This window comes from Bacillus rossius, chromosome 3 (genome assembly GCF_032445375.1).
Source record: "Bacillus rossius redtenbacheri isolate Brsri chromosome 3, Brsri_v3, whole genome shotgun sequence".
Taxonomy (NCBI): domain Eukaryota; kingdom Metazoa; phylum Arthropoda; class Insecta; order Phasmatodea; family Bacillidae; genus Bacillus; species Bacillus rossius.
The window spans coordinates 67156873-67174096 of record NC_086332.1 but is presented as its reverse complement, the minus strand read 5'-3'; the positions used below and the strand labels follow the sequence as shown (position 1 = coordinate 67174096).

The window sequence follows — 17224 nt, the reverse complement described above, 5'->3', positions numbered from 1 at the left end:
TTTTCGACCTTACCTAATAAATTATATGTTTTTCAGCTTAAGTTCGCTTGAGTCCGTACATTTTGCGCTGATGCCGGATCGTAGGACATTCCGGACCGTTGGATGCTGGACTATTCGGAAGTCTACTGACTGTTATACCTTAAAGACACTTATTAATTGTCACTTGGACTGCGGCAGTTAAAAGTTATAAACCACTAATGCACATAGGTAGGGTAGATGGGGGCACAATGAAACAATAAAGTTACAAAGCTGAAAAGAACAAAGTTTTATGCATGGATATTAACAGAAAATATTTTACACTACTTGTGTATGAATAGGTTATCAAATTAAAACACAAAATTGAAGATAAAGCCACAAACAGTTTAGCAAAGTAATATTTTCTACCCCACTGCATTTGTTCCATTGTGCCCCATGATAGGGGCACAATGAAACACATTAAGGGGCACAATGAAACATTATTTCTGTGAATACAATAAAACAGTAGAAAAACATTTTGACACTTATGTACACATTACAACAAAATTAAATTAAATATTTGTCCTTAGAAGACCTCGCTTTCAATTCACCTACTTAATATTCAAATGTGAAAACTCAAAATCAAAAGAAAGATAACCCTTTCGTCTCTTTGTCTGCCCATAGCATGTGGGTTTTGAGAAAACATATCGTATTTGGGAGATGTTGACTGCTGCTCTATCTTCGATTTGAGGTTTTATGAACTTATTGGCCATTTTGTTGCTTTTACGAAGAAAATTGACTTCATAATCATTCTCAGTATTTTTATCCTTCATCACTTCTCCTATGTAGAAATTACTTTTCTTTCCCGGAATATCATATTCGACGAGAACAAAATTTCCAATGATGGGTTTACACTCAATGTCTTCAAAACTTTTAGGACACAACTCTTCTCTCAGATCATCAATACGTTCTTCATCATTTTCAGAGTCTGCGTAAGGAACCTCCATTGGACTATCTTCGTCTGTGGACTCAGTAGGATGTGCCTTGAACAGAGCTTTTCTTCTTTTCTTTTTTGTCACATTCCTTTTCTTTACAAGCAGCTTCTTCTTTTCTATAAGTTTATTTTTCTCTGGAGTACTAGTGGCAATCATGCTTTGTTTTTTAAGTTAATTACATTTTCGTTTCCGGTTGCCAGCTTTCGGATAACCCTTGAACAACTCTGGGCTTTTGTAAGTTGTCCAATAGGCATTTTTGTTAGGTGTGATTCTTTGCTCAGAAGAATTACATGCAAGTTCCTCTTTTTCAGCTTCAGAAACAACTGAATTATCTGCAGCTTCATTCATTGAAAGCTCAACCATTTCTGTAGACTGAAGGGATGCTGATGAGTCCATTTCTGTAGAATGCAGAGAAGTTGTTGGTAGAGTTTGCTCATGTTGTTTCTGTTCAGGTGGTGCTCTGTCACTGACAAAACTGCAGAGGAAGTCTTTGTCTGTGAAGATATGTCGATCAAAAGGGTAAATTCCTGATTTTCGGAAACCTGACATAATGTTTCCTGGTGTCAAGCCTCTTTCGTGAGCGATTTTCACGATGCCAGCTATGTCATATAGTGTCAGTGTGTTACCAGGGTGTTGCATCATCCAGGTATCAACCGCTGCATTGTAGAACGACTTGAATGCTTTGTATACAGCAACATCCAGAGGTTGTAACCTGTGGGAACAATGGGGAGGGAAGGTTACAATTGTTACCCCATTGTCCCTGGCAATATTTATCACTTCAAGAGACAAGTGACTCTCATGATTATCAAATAAAAGTAATGTAGGAGAATCTTTAGAGCTGTTCGTATGGCGAACGAAATGCTTCATGACTTCAATGAAAAGCTCTGAATTCATCCACCCTGAGGGTGTGGCAAGTCCTAATGTACCAGCTGGAGCATCTTTTATCATGTGTTGTTTAAAATGCACCCTGGGAAATACCATTACAGGAGGAACTGTGTTTCCACTAGCACTTACAATGCAACAAGTAGTAACAGTTGTGCCCCTTTCAGCACTCGTGCATTTTGCTACTTGCCGCGACCCTTTTTCAGCCAAGACTTTCTGCGGTTTTTGGACAGTAGATGTAGCTGTTTCATCGAGGTTGAACACTCTAGTTCCATCAGCAAATTCAGAGTGTGCTTTGTACACTTTTTCAAGGTTGTCAAAAAACAAATTCACATTCATTTTGTTGAAAGAAGTAGCTCTTGACAAGCTGCATGTTTCTGGAGACCGAAGACTTATATCAGGATGCCTCTTCATAAAATTTGAAAACCAGTCTATGCCTGCCAAATGCTTCTCTTCCCAATTCTTTGGACAGGTTATTCCATTTACATTTGCCATTTCATAAGCTAAATGTCTACAGTCTTTTGTTGTCAAGCCATAATACATCTTGGAACATTTCAACAAATATTTCGCTAAATCATCTTCTTGCTCTTTGGTAAAAACCTTTCTACAGTCATAATGTGGGCACATCCTAATGCTTACCTCTGGGCCAGCTAATTTTTTCTTCTTCACATACCGACAAAGTGTTGCATATTTTAGTCCTTTGGCAGTCGCAGCTTTGCGCAAGCTGAAACCATTTTGAACTAACGCAACAGCTTCACACATGTTACCTTCGGAAAAGTTTCCCTTTTCCGTTTTTCTCACTCTGTTTCGAACCATGATGTTATCTGAAACATACCAGGTTTGTTTTATTGCAATTTGTAAATATTTACCATTTTACATGAATTAGATATTGTTTTTAAATTTACCTACTATAAATATAAAAACAAGCATATTGCAACTGGGGCACAATGAAACAAAACAATTATAAAGTGTTTCATTGTGCCCCTCCAAACACTCTACTATTAAACACACCTAACCTCTAAATTAATATAAACACACACTTCTGATTATTACGTTGATTAAAAAGTGATCTACACCCTTTCCAACAGTCTCTTCAACAAACACATGTTTTCAAAACAATATTTGTAAAATAAAATTAACATAAATACAAAATTTTTACTTTTGAGCTACCAAAACAACTAAAGTCGCATGCTATCCATAGAATACATGATAGCATCTTCTACTTGCTCCAATGTTCTATGTTGTAGTACAGATCCCAACCACCACTAGTGCCACCAGTCTGTTATTTCAAATATGGAGGAAACAACCACTGTTTCATTGTGCCCCTTGTTTCATTGTGCCCCTATCTACCCTACCTACAAATCATAACATATACATATACATGGTAGGAAATACTCAAAATAGCAATTTTTTGTTTAGGAACATATGTCCGGAAACGAAACCCTGCAAAGTTTCAGGTGCTAACAGTAGTGCGTAAAATTGAATTTCCCGCGCATTATGAGCCACTCTAGTGGCTGAATGGACGAACGACCGCAGTGACATTAGAAACGCACCGCGGGAATCAGGCGCTTAGAGCTAGTCAAATGCATTGGCGACCAGCAGTCTGGTGTGCAGCGCAGTGAAATGTTTGGTTGTCCTACGTGCACACGTTTGGCTTGGGGCGATTAGGGCAGTGTTAACTGTCAGTGAATACGATGTTGCGATTACAGATTTTACAAACGGGGTTTTCATACCTTGAAGGGTGATGTACACTAAACTGCGCATGGCTGACTCTGAACGTGTGCGCTTAGATAGCGCGTCCTCTCAGCCACTGAAGTGGCTCCTAATGCGCGGGAAATTCAATTTTACGCGCTACTGTTCGCGCTAGCAACTTTGCAGGGTTTCTTTTCCGGACGTATGTTTTCCAACAAAAAATTGCTTGTTTGAGCATTCCCTGGCACCCATTGAAATTATGCCCGCAATTTGTTAACAACATGTATATGTTATGATTTGTAGGTACGCAATGTGTATTAGTGGTTTATAACTTGTAATCTGCTGCAATCCAAATGACAATTACGAAGTGTCTAGTGGTATAGTATTCATTTTGGTAATTGTACAGTCCCGCATCAAATACACATTAAACTGCCTAATTTATTTTAATGTTTTCGTCGGATACGTTAACACGGAATACTTGCCCCCGGCGACAGTGTTTCTCTAATCAAATATATTTTGGTAATTTCACAGGTTTGTGCCACAAACACATTTATTTTCTTTCTGTATTTCAATATGTTGCGTTAAAATACAACTGGGTACGCAATAAGGAACAGTTCCCAGGCGCCCGGAGGTGGGGCAGATGGGGCAGGCGGGGCAGGCGGGGCAGGCGTGGCAGGTGGGGCAGGTGGGGCAGCCCGGCGGCCGTGACTCCCGGGCCGCGCCAGTCACGCGCTCCTGGGAATTAAAACTCCTCCCCATCTGCGCCGGCGGACCCGGCTTGAGCGGCGGCAGTGGCGCTCCTCCGGGCCAAGGTTGCCGGCCTTGGGACCGCTGCCACCTCCGGCGACGTGGCGACAATAACAAACCGCCCGGCTGCGCCGCGTCCCGTCTCCCAGCAACGCCGTGCAGGGTGCGCGCATCGGGCGGAATCTCGCCTCTTCCAAACAACTGTTATCCAGCTGCATTTTGGAATTTTTTTACTTTTTTTTTTTTTAAATTTTGCGTGCACCTGAACTGTGGTGAGTTTTTAAAAGAAGCGTGTCTCCTTTAAAAAAAAGTTTAGGATGATAGGCTGCGTAATTGGACGTTGTACCACTTCTGCAGACCTGCGCACGTCTTTATTTGTACAGAGGGAGGGGTTCAGAAACGGAAGTTTTCCCCAATTTTTGTTTCTTTCGAAATCATAATTTATATTGTGTAAGTCTTGTTCAAAAATAGGGAACATATTTGTTAGTAGCAGAGCCCCGTGACACTTGATAGTGGAATTTATATTTGGCTTGGTCGATTATAATAATTAGTGTAACAGTTATCATGGGCATTAACCGGGATAGTTGGTTTATCCATGGAGTTTTTTTGCAGTTCGCCAACATTTACACGTTTAAGGGATGCGCGAAATTGTTTTTGTTGTTTGAAATAAACACTATAGCATTCGCAATTTGTTTTTAACGGTAAGTAAAATAAAGTACAATTCGTGGGATGTCCAACGTCAAAACACACAGCGTTCGGTATATGTATGTAAGTATATATTATTTATAGGCCTACATACAGGGTGAGTCTGAATTTGACCGACAAGCTTGGGCTACAGGTTCAACGCAACACAATTAGTTGAAAACATAGGCCTATACGTACACAACTTATGATCTATAGTGCTTCTCAGGGCTGGTATATGTCTAAGTAGGGGCTGAACAACATTATATTATAGAAAAAATAGAGAAAGTATTTAATATAGAACACTGAGCGCCCGCATTATGTTTAATCAAGAATGTTGTCGCGATAGCAAAATTATTCCATTGAAATAATTGGAGGTGGTAACACGCCCAAAACTGTGTATTATATAAACACTCAGTAGACGTAAACATTGTTAATCAGCTGATTAGGGTACATGGCCTGCAGCCTCCAAAATATGCTATAAAAACTATGGTTTCTGATCAGCTGATTTACAATGATTACATGTGCTGGACGCACGGGCTGTTAGTTAAGTAGGAGTGCCAACCTACGAGCTGACGGAAATCTAATTTCCGAAAACATCGAATGTCGGTTGCTTTGTTTTAATTGTGTCGTTTTGTGTTTGCGTGAAAAGTCAGTCGCAAAATGGAAATAACTTTATTAAATTAGCAAGTCGATTGTTCAAGTGCGATTGAACAAGCATCTACAAATGGCGGGGTATCAAAAAAGCGTAAATATCGCAAATAAGATAATAGCTATTTGGACTTTTGCTTTACTTAAGTAGAAGTAAACAATGAAGAAAGTCCGCAGTGTGTGCTCAGTTTGAAAGTTCTAGCGCCCGAAAGTATGCTTCTAAGTTAGCTAAAGCGACATCTCGAGACCATTCATCCTACCATAGTTGAAAGATCTCGCGAATTGTTTAATGGGAAGTTGCAAGATTTACAAAAACAAACAAAAAAGTGTGTACTACTCAACAGGCCTCAGTACCACGCAATGCACTGCTAGCATTTTTCAAGGTGGCATACAGGATGGCGAAGTGCAAAAAACCTCACACCATTGCAGAAGATCTTATTATACCGATTGCTCTCGACATGGTTAATATTATGTAGGAAAATCGGCGGGACAACTATTTTCAAAGTTACCTTTATCTAAGAACACTATTAGTTGAATCAATCATATAGCAGAGGCTTGCAATGATAAATTAATAGAGAAAATAAAAGGCAAGGAATTTGGTCTGCAACTTAATGAGGCTACTGACGGAAATAAAGATGCAAATATTATTGTTACGTACGCTTTCTGAATGATAATATTATTGTTGAAGACTTTCTGTTCTACAAAAGTATCAATGAAAATGCAAATGCTCAAGACTTGTTTGAAATTATTGACAAGTTTATAACAGAAAATGAGTTAGATTGGAAAAGTGTATCGGTGTATGTACTGTTGGTGCTCGCAGTAAAGCACTCCGTGTTGTATGAACCCATTGCGTCATACATTGCACTTGCATCGTAGTCGATGAGCTCTGAATTGAACTTGATATTAGAACGTTTCATAGACATAAAAACTAGCCGCTGAAAGTCAGACTGTTAAAAAAAGCATGGATATGAAAGCGGAATACACGGCCCTATACTACTGTATTTCACAATGGCTTTCACGTGGAAATGTCTTATACCTTGCAGTCGAGTTACATCAAGAAATTCAATTTTTTTCTGGAAAAGAAAATCATGAAATTTCCAGATATTTGGCGGAACCAAACTTTTACCTGAAAGTAGCATATTTGACAGACTGAATGCATTGAATCTGTTTTTCCAAGACAACAACACGCACATCTTGAAAATATTGGAGATAATTGCGGCGTTTAGGAGAAAACTGCAGTTGTGGATAAGAAAAAATAATAAGGATTTGATTTGATTTGATTTATTATTTCATTCAATAGACCATACAATGGTATAGAATATGTCAAAAAAATTACAAATAAACATAAATACAAACACATAAACAGGTACAAGAACAGTATTAAAAGCATTACAAAATTAAAATAATATAATACAACAGCTGCTCTTCCATGAATAAGCACCTATTATATATTATATATAAAAGAAATTATATATAAAAGAAAAGTCATACATAAAAAAAAATTACGATGCTACCTCCTGATCATAATCATCTATATTATAAAAAGCCTTATGTGATAAGTAAAAAAATAATTCCTTTTTAAATAAATTATATTGGTCCATATTTTTTAAAACTGATGGTAATTTATTGAATAATCTAATACCAACATTTCTAACTGACTTTAAAGTTTTTTTTCTTATTAACCCTTTGCAGATGAAAATCTGCATTAATTTGGTTTGTTTGATTTTAATTTAGAGGGGAAAAAAATAAACTTTGTTTTACCATAATTCAGTAGCAGTTTATTATTTGTAAACCAAGAGTTTAATGTATGTAGTGTATTCATAACCAGAGCATCAAGTTTAGAAGCTGGATTGGCTTTAACCAGTACATTAGTATCATCTGCAAAAGAAATGATAGGAATATCGGTAAAATGATAACTTAGATCATTTACATAGACCAGAAAAAGAAGTGGCCCTAAAACGCTACCTTGAGGAACTCCTACATTCATAAGTTTAGGTAGGGAATTATAAGACTCTAATATGTTGTTACTATTGACTCTAGTAACTTGAACTATCTGCATTCTGTTTGTGAGATAAGACTTCAACAATTTATTGACTACACCTCTAATTCCCAAATTATATAAATAAGGATGGCGGTCAAAATTGTTTCACGAAATTGCATAAATACGCGGGCTCTAATGAGCTCGTTGTCTCACCAGATTCGCTGTACCTTCTCACGGAATATCTTTTCGAAGCTCACTGAATCATTTGCAAAATTCTTTGCGGAAGATAGTGTCGAAATATTTCCGTGGATCCAAAATCCTTTCCATGCTCAAACTTCACCAGAATACACTTTGCAAGAAGAGAGAGTCTTGCGACAACAACCTTAAAACAAAACTCGCTTGTTCCGATTTAGTGAAGTTTTGGAAAATAGTCAAAAATGAATATTCAACTCTATGTTCAAAAGCTACAAGGATTCTCATTCCCTTTGCAACATCCTATTTATGCGAAGCCGGATTTTCAGCTGTAGTTGTAATAGAGAGCAAATTTCGCTCAAAGATCAATATGGAGCAAAAAATGAGAGTCGCAGTGTCAAGTTAATTCCACGCTTTGAAAAAAAAAATTCTCACACGTCACATTAATTAACTATCAACTGAATATTTTTGTATTTTTCATTAATAATAATAATAAGTTTTTTTGTGTCAATTCAAATTATACCTATGTGAGCCTCAGATTGTGGATGTTTTCATTTCTGTGCCTAGTGTCGTAAAATAAATAAATAAATAAATAAATAAATAAATAAATAAAGATGTCATCTTTTTTGTAATTGTACACATATTTCGACTAGAACGCCGCAAAAAAAAAAAAATATTAAACTTGTAAGTGCACCAGATCTGAAAAGGTTTGGGAACAGCCTAAAGTATTTGTTAGGGCTTTTATAGGTACACCTTAAAAAAATGCATGGTTATTAATGGTGTCGCCCGCAATTATTTTAATGAAATAATTTTATATCAGAAACAACTTTTGTTGTGGTTATATAACTTTAATTAATTGGATATTTAAGTGTTACATTTTAAATACTTTCTCTGTTATTTACGATTAAAAAAGTTTTTCAGCTCCAATTTCAAAGGCGTGTACCAGCCTTTGAAAGCACATAAACCGTAAATCATACTATTTATTTATTTTCGAGATGCAGCTGCAGCCTAAGTGTGTAGATAAAATTATGATTCATCACGCTGCATAGGTACCGCTAGTTGCTGGTTTTGATGAACTGTTAATCACGGAAAATTATGAAACAGTAGCCCAACAATCAATTTTGTGTTATCCAATGCACAAAATTAATATTTGCATGGCCTTAGATATAAAGAAGTACCGTGGCTGACTGACTGACAGAGAGACAAACAACGCACAACCTAAACCGGTGTACCTAGAGATTTGAAGGAATTTTTTTGAAATTTCATCCCTAAGAAATAATAAGGGGTTGTAAAGTTTATATGAACAAACTTTTTTGTTAGTTACGTTGATAACATTTTGTAAATATACTCTTCAAACGAAGTAAAATAACACGGGTTTCATTATTGAAAATTCATCTCCTAAGGGGATGAATGAGGGTGGCAAAGTTCGTATATGGAGAAACATTAACTCATCACGGATTCTATGGAAATGTAAGACCTTCACATACTTGAAATTTTATACTTATATTCCTTTTCCTATATAGGCATCTACTATGAACGAACTTTACTAACATAAGCTTCAAGGGTGGTTGCGGGGGCGTTAAATATTAACATTTCCGTTTCTCAAGTACCTATATGTTCTACTGACTCTTAACTCGGCAGGGATGTTCCTTATATTAAATAGCCATAAACTCCAAACGAGGTTTTTCGAAAATCATCTCCCAAGGAGGGTTTAGCCGGGCAACGCCGAGTTGGCCAGATAGTATTAGATAATGACGTGAAAATAAATACTTTATTGGGAAATAGTTTATATAGTTTTAAGTCCTCGAAAATGCATGGCTAATAATTATTGCGTAAGAGAAACAAGCAGTTTTAGGCAGTACCTACTGTACATACTCGTTATGACCGTTACAAATTTGCAATGTTTTTATAATATCCAGGAATTTCTTTTTAGCTAAATAGGCCTAATTAAGAGAGAAAATTCGTTAATGAAGGTGGCATGAAAAGTCGAGTGAGTGCATTGAATATAATGTTTTCTGGTTCGCAGTTTTTCTTTTACAATCCCTCTGCGGCTAAGCTAAAAAATATGTATGCAGCTAGTATATTCTAGTAAGTTAAAACTGAGTATTATATACTCCAGTGGTGTTAACTTTTTTTTTTTTTTTTAAATTTTACCCTGGGTGGAAAAATAGTTGGATTATCTTTCGATTTGGTTCCCGCGTTAAATCCAGAGCGGGATTGTTGCTGGCTGAAAGACACTCGTACCGTGAACGGAATGAATGTACAGTAATTCCAGCTTCGTGCGGACGTCAAGTGTGTTCTAGTTAATTGCGAGTCCTGGTATCGGGAGCTCGTGATTCAACCCCCGCCCCGCGCGAAAACCATAGTTGCGTCACCGTCGCGGCGCGGAGAAACCGGCAGGCGAGCCGAAGAGACCAGTTGGCCGAAACGAAGAAACCGGTTGACCGGCTGAACGAGGTCAAGTGGGCGGTGCGACGCCAGTGATCTATGCACGTCACTGTACGCCGCTACAACACACTGCGGCACTATTGTAGCTGGCTACAGGCGATGGATAGGAGCGGGATGACCATCTTGGGTTGATTAAAAAAAATTTTTTTTTTTTTTATTTTAAGAAACCTTATATTTACCGACCCCCGTTCGTGAATATTCGTATTACTTTTTTTTCTGTAGTAAAGGTTAAAGTAGGTTAGATGTAAATAACATTCTCGCAAAACTACTGTCTTATTTATTATTTTCGCACGTTTAGTTTGTATAACTGGAAGGTAAGGTTGGTTAGGTTTGGGGGCATTTAAAATATTCTAAAATCGTGGAAATGTTTGAAACGTTGCAAAATAGTGTGTTTTTTTATTCCGACCGCGAAGTTGTACTAGCGAGCAGCTGATCCATATTCAAATACTCTGTGCTTGAAATAAGGCAAGGGAAATTATAGTTTCTAGTTACTATTTTTGGTTTATGTCTTGTCGACGAGTTCATTAGAAACGGATTCACGCCATACGATTCAGCCAAGGCCCGTACCAGTGGTCTGGAACATTTGTTCCATCAGGTAAAGTGTTGCGGGCAGCACTGTAGCTTATAAAATATTTGTGAAAACAATAGCGTTTGAGTTTTAAATTTTATTTTTGACACTTTAATTAATTTTAAGAAATAAACCCATCCAAAAGAATATTATTTTTAAATGTACGGTTTTTAATTCACTTTCTTGATTTAACTAAGCGATGTCAGTGTTTTAATGCCCGATGAAAGCAATTCGAATTTAACTTTCCAAGTAAACATCATCCAGTCGATTCTGTGGTTTTGATTTCATATGCACTATCTAAAGAAAATTTGTTATCAGATATAGGTGCTGCTAAAGTGTAATGCTATGGGCAAAGCATGATTTCGCAGGTTAGGAAATTACTTTTCGATTATTACGAGTAAAAAGTTCAAGATACTTACATACATGTATAATTTATCTTTCAAATGTGTATTACAATTTACAACGTAGGTCAATAAACTGCATTTCAACATGTACACTTAATCGAATGTAAATCTTATATATAAAATTCTCGTGTCACAGTGTTAGTTACCATACTCATCCGAAACGGCTTGACCGATTTTGACAAACTTTTTATTTTTTCATAATGTGGCATTAAAGTACATACAACCCTAAATTTTCACCCTTCTATCACCAACCCCTAATTTTTAATAGAATTTTATATTTTTCAACCCCGGTCGATAGCTGATCAATTAACACTTGATCAACCTTCCCCGCCTAAAGCGAGCTCATTATCTGAATTAACACATAGACCACATATTAATATGAAATTCCATCCCTAAGGGAGTAAAAAATTGATAATTTCATTTTATAACAGAAAAAATCATAGGTCATAGACATACAAATAGTGAGTGAGTGTAATTTCTCTGTCTGCCACACGATCATACACATAGTAAGGTCACAGAATAAACAATTGGTAACAGAAGCAACAAAATGTTACCAATTGTTTATTCTGTGGTAAGGTCTGGCAAATTCATATTTTTCTCCTTGGTGAGACCAGTCCGCTTAGTGGAGCTAGCAGCGGCTAGCAAAATAAAGGCGCTAAATCAATAGATAGAGTTGCCTTGAATTTTAAACGCACCATCGTTTGATGCGTTTGTCATGTCTTTAATTTTCGTTTGTTTGTGCCGTATGCGTTCCTATACCATTCATCCGATTGCGATGAAATTTTGGTGAGTTGTTATGCGCATGCCCGTGAAGGTTTCTGAGACGGTATAACTATTTTGCAATAGTTGGAGCACAAATCGTTTCAAAAAATGTGTTTATTTCATATTATATAGCGGCACTTCGTCTGTTTTTGTTGTATAAAGTGCGCACGCATGGCACAATTTATAATTTATTTAAATATAAAAGAGAGACATAGATAGAGTGATATAATATATAGAGTGAGATTGGGAGAGAGAGAGAGATAATTTGAGATAGAGCGAGGTATAGAAAAATTAAATGGATTTAGATAAAGAGATATATAGATGTATAGAGCTATATAGAAATTTATATATAGAAGAGATAGATATAGTGGGAGTTATATATGTATATATGTAGATATAAAGAGATAAATAGAGATAGAGATACATATATATATATAGATGTAGAGGTAAATATGTAGTGTACGGATTAGCGCCAAAAAAAATCGTACAAATCTGAAATAACTTTCATTATATGCCCTTTTACGTCCTCTTTTCATAACCGCCTGCAGAGATAAGAAATTCCAATTACTTTTGGAGATATCGCCGTTATTATTTTGCAATACAAGACCTATGTAATCATTCGAGCGTCGCTATTTTACATTTTGCCATGTGCGCGTGAATGCATAAATAACAGAAATTTTCCATTAGGTAAGGTTAGTTACATTATAAATACTTCAAATTAAACGGAAATTAAAAATAATATCAATTTATTTTACTTGTTGTATAGTTTTAAGTATTTATAATGTAACTGACCTGAACTAACAAAACGGGACAAAGGTAGGTTAGGTCAGGTCAGCTACATTATAAATACTTTGAAACTGAACGGACATTAAAAATAATAAAATTCATTTTAATTTTTGTTTAGTTTGAAAGTATTTATAATGTAGCTGACCTAACCTAACAAACCGGAACAAGGATTAACAGTAGGAACGAACGTAATTTTTTAAAGCATAAAAATTTGAAACGTTAAAAACTCACCTAAGTTGGAGGCGGCCTATTGGTTCATTTTAATATTGGCCTATCACGAACTATCACGAACTATCACGTGACATAAAAAAAAATTGATACTCGTAAACAAAAAACAATGGTGAACTCGGTGTGAATGTGCAGGTATAGTGATTAAAATTTAAAATTTCGATATCTCCAAATGTAATTGGAATTTACTATCTCCGCAGGCTGTAATGAAAAGAGGACGTTAAAGGGCATATAATAAAAGTTATTTCAGATTTTTATAAAAAAATTTAAAATTTTATTAAAATTTAAAAATTCGATATCTCCAAAAGTAATTGGAATTTCCTATCTCCGCAGGCGGTTATGAAAAGAGGACGTAAAAGAGCATATAATGAAAGTTATTTCAGATTCGTACGATTTTTTTTGGCGCTAATCCGTACACTACATAGAGATAAATATATATTTAGAGAGATGGTTAGATGATTTGTACATGTGTAACTACTTCAAACATATTACAAAACAAAACTGGATGAGGCATTGCAATGCATGCCGAGCATTAGCTAGATAATGGAATCTTTTCAATATGATTTCATAGTATTTTTAATGTAGCTATACTAACCCAACCAACCGTCCACAATATTTTTAAGTATTTTTTTATATTGCTTATGATCTTAACGTTTGATTTAAAACTACTTCAAATGAAATGTATAAAAAAAAAATTCTTTCTTAATTCTTGAGTTATGACTTTGATTGGATTATGAAAGAGCAAAATTTTGAAAGGGTACCTTTCCAGTTTATTTTCTGCCGTTTTATTTTCTGCCGTGTCATTGTACAGAAAATCCTGAAAGGTACCCTTTCCGAGGGGATACCTTTCCAGTGCATATTTGCATTAAAACCGAAACCTTTTAAGAAATCGGAAAGGGCACCTTTCCAGTTTCTACCCAGCTAGACTACCGCCACCAAAAGTATGAAAGGTACCCTTTCCAAGGGGGGGGGGGGGATACAATTCTATCTGCACTGCGAGGATCACGCTGGAGAGCTTGCTGCAGTCCACCCCGCGAGCGAGTGAATGCTCGGTGTAACACAGGAATGTTATAAAAGAGAACGTTAAAACAATATCGCCCTGACAGAATTCGGTGGAGTTACTTTACTCGGCTAGATATTTTCATTATGGAGACCTGAATGAAGGTATATAAATAGTAAATACAGTGTGTAGTTTTAAAAAAATTGCAAAAGGTTTTTCATAAAATAAATGCTTAAAATAAAAAAATAAACTATTAAAATTTAGGCTGTAAAATTTATTAATATCACTTAAGAAAGATCTTTTTAGAAACAAATCTTGTAACGATTAATACATTACAATTTTAAGCTAATTTCAGTTTAAACATTCTGTTATGCGATTATAAGAAAAACTCATTGAAAAAGGTTTCGTTATAAGATTTTGTTATTATAGAGAACTTTCTTATGTGATGTTAGTAATTTTTGCAGCTAAATTGTTTTCATGTTTGTTTGTTTATTTATTTTTTGCTTTTAAGCCCTCAATTTTGTAAAAAAAAAAAAGTTAACAATTTTTTTTTTAACTATACACTGTATTATTGACTATTTCTGTGCATTCAGGTCATCATGAAAATATCTAGCTGACAAAACAAACCCCATTAAATTCTGTCTAGTCGTTCAGATTCTATTATTGTTTTTGTATTTTAGTTATTCAAGCAGGATGCGACCTTTCGTATCCTCTTTTAAGTTTCACGGATATCGCTAATATCTGAAAGCTTCTTTTTCCGGTAAATCTATCTCGATAGCTCTCTTGCAATTTTTTTTTATATGAGGGAAGGTGCTTGTCGATTTAGGTCGCAGTTGTTGCCGGCTTCTATTTTTGAATACAAGAACAGAAACAAACCACAAATATACAACTACGTTAAGTACATTGGTAAAACAAACCAAGTGATATGCAAATAGTTTAAGTCATGTTTAACTAAAGTACATTTAAATGCATCAGTCTTGTTTATCGCAGTAAATCGCTCTTACAAAATCTGTTTTTACTTCTCTTAAACACGAAGACAGTTGATAGTTTCTTAGAAAACCTGCCCGTACTGTTAAGGGGGGAGAGTTAGAATATGAATAACATCATCTGTAAAAATATAGTCAATATTCACTATTTTATAGAATCAGAAAGTTTCTTTAATGTGTGCGTTGTGCCTTAATGAATTAAAATTTACAATATTGTTACGATTTACCGCGGGTTCGTAAAGGATAGCCCAATTAAAGATTTTATTACACTACACAGTTTTATTTATTGCCGCTACTATGTCATTTACAAAAATCTTCTAAAATGGCAAATAATTTATTACAATTAAAGAAAGTTCTATTCCCCAGTCACTCGTTTTCGCACACCGCGCACCTCGCTGGGCTGCACCTCTGGCGCAACTCTCGCCGCAGCACCCCTCTTGGGTCTCCGCCGCGGGACTCCGTCGCCGCACTCCGCCGCCGCCGACACTTGCCTTCACCGAGGATCCGCTCGATGCCTCGCTCGGGACTTCGCTCGGGACTCCGCCACGCCCGCGACACTATTGCCCGGAAACTCCGCCGCGGGAAAACTCCCGACTCCACTGAACTCCCTCACTCCCTGCCCTGGAACCTTCGTCCAAGGACTTCGCCACTGCCGCACCCCAGGCACTATCGCCCGGAAACTCCGCCGCGGGAGAACTCCCGACTGAACACTCTGAACTGACTCTCTCCCCGACTGGCGTCCTCGGGCATATATATAGGCCCCAGCGCAATTCCAGAACTCACGAGAGCGGCCGGGGCCTGTGGCGTCATCGCGAGCCGTCCCGACGGCAGAAATCTCTCGAAAACACGTGTCGGCGGCTCGCGCAACTCCCAGCTGTCCGGTGTCAGTTACGTGTCAAAGGCAGGGCGTCGCGCGGGGAGTGCGGAGGGCTGGAGGGAGATAAAGCGGCGACCCAGGTGCGCACGGCACATCTCATGTTACGGCGTGCACCTGCGCGTGACGCGGCCTTGCTAACGTTCGTAACAATATTACATGATAAGCAATGGTTATGACCTAAAAATCGTTTAAGCCAAGATTACATCTGTCTGTTCCTATCTCTCCCCTTTAACGAGGCTACACAAAAAGGACTTTTCCGGGTAAGAGATGATGTCTGATAAGCCTATGCTCGCTACGCAATTTAATCAGGCTCACACGTTATGTTGAGTTGTCATTTCATTTTCTCTCCATTTAATTTATTTAAAGGCTGTTTCTACAATTTATACAGTTTTGTATTTTGAGAAGCTATTCGCTAAGTGTAATATAATGGATGTTAAAAATTCGCGCAAGCGATAACATTTACGAAAACTTGCTTAAATTATTGCACTCATAATGTTAGACCTAGTGAATATATGTTGTAAATATTGGCGTGAGAACAACGATTGCAAGGGTCGGTACCGTGTTAGAATTTCAGTTTTTGCCCTTTAAATAGTGGTAGGGAAGAGAACATGAAAACTCAACTTGGCGTGAGAACCTTAGCGGGGTGAAATTTTGAATGATTAATAATGCTCATTGCAATAGAGAAACATTGGAATGATGTAAAGAATTACTACAAATCACTAACAAAAAAAATGTTTGTGGATATATCTTCACTTAATACAAATATAAATGTGGGGAACTAATGAAGGTGTTGAGGGGGGTGGGGGGTGGTGGTGGGGGCGGGGGCGGTTTCCTTTTGCCACGACTCTGGAAGTCTCCACTTTGCAAGAAACTTGGGAAGAGAAAATTGCGGACGCTCAAGAAGCAGAAGAAGTGGGCATGCAAACGGCCAGCAGCAGAGAGCGGACCGCAGGACCGCAGGACTGGAGACTGCCGCCGCGGCGTGCTCGGGGCTGCGCGGTGCCGCCTGGCTGGCCCGCACTTTCACCGCCGCCCGTCGCCCGCCCGGCCGGTGAGGTAACAGCCGGGTTGCGTCTGCGGTGGCGCAACCGGCGCGAAGGTCAGCCCGCTCGCCCCGCAGCCTCCCGCCGCGAGCAATCCCGGCCGAAGCCGTGGATATTCTCCAATCACAGCGTGCACTGCGGGGGCGAGGGGATGTGACAGCAACCAGTACTGGACCCAGGAAGGGAGTTCCCCACAAGCGTGAAAGCTTGGCTCTCGTTATGTGGCATTTGGTAGGAGTAATTACGGAAATATAACGTAAGTCGTATGGAATGGTGCTGCCATCTGTGGCGGATGGCGCGAACCAAAGTTCACAAAGCCAAAGGTAAACTTTGCAGTAATAGCTGT

The 17224-nt window shown here is 37.7% G+C and overlaps 2 protein-coding genes across 2 annotated transcripts in view; one reads left to right on the top strand and one right to left on the bottom strand.

Annotated features, from left to right (window-relative positions):
* LOC134530832 (cell growth regulator with RING finger domain protein 1-like) overlaps positions 1-17224 on the top strand; it is a 150807-nt gene that overhangs the window by 87435 nt on the left and 46148 nt on the right. The gene's annotated exons all lie outside the window — the stretch shown is intronic.
* LOC134529986 (uncharacterized) lies at positions 1122-3170 on the bottom strand. The gene is made up of 2 exons (XM_063364512.1): positions 2886-3170; positions 1122-2656 (listed from the first exon to the last, which is right to left on the bottom strand). Exon 2 carries the CDS (start codon positions 2646-2648, stop codon positions 1122-1124), a length of 1527 nt encoding a protein of 508 aa, XP_063220582.1. The 5' UTR covers positions 2649-2656; positions 2886-3170.

What these genes read in the sequence shown, in the direction of transcription:
- LOC134529986 (XM_063364512.1), bottom strand. Translation starts at nt 2,648, where the DNA reads ATGGTTCGAAACAGAGTGAGAAAAACGGAAAAGGGAAACTTTTCCGAA.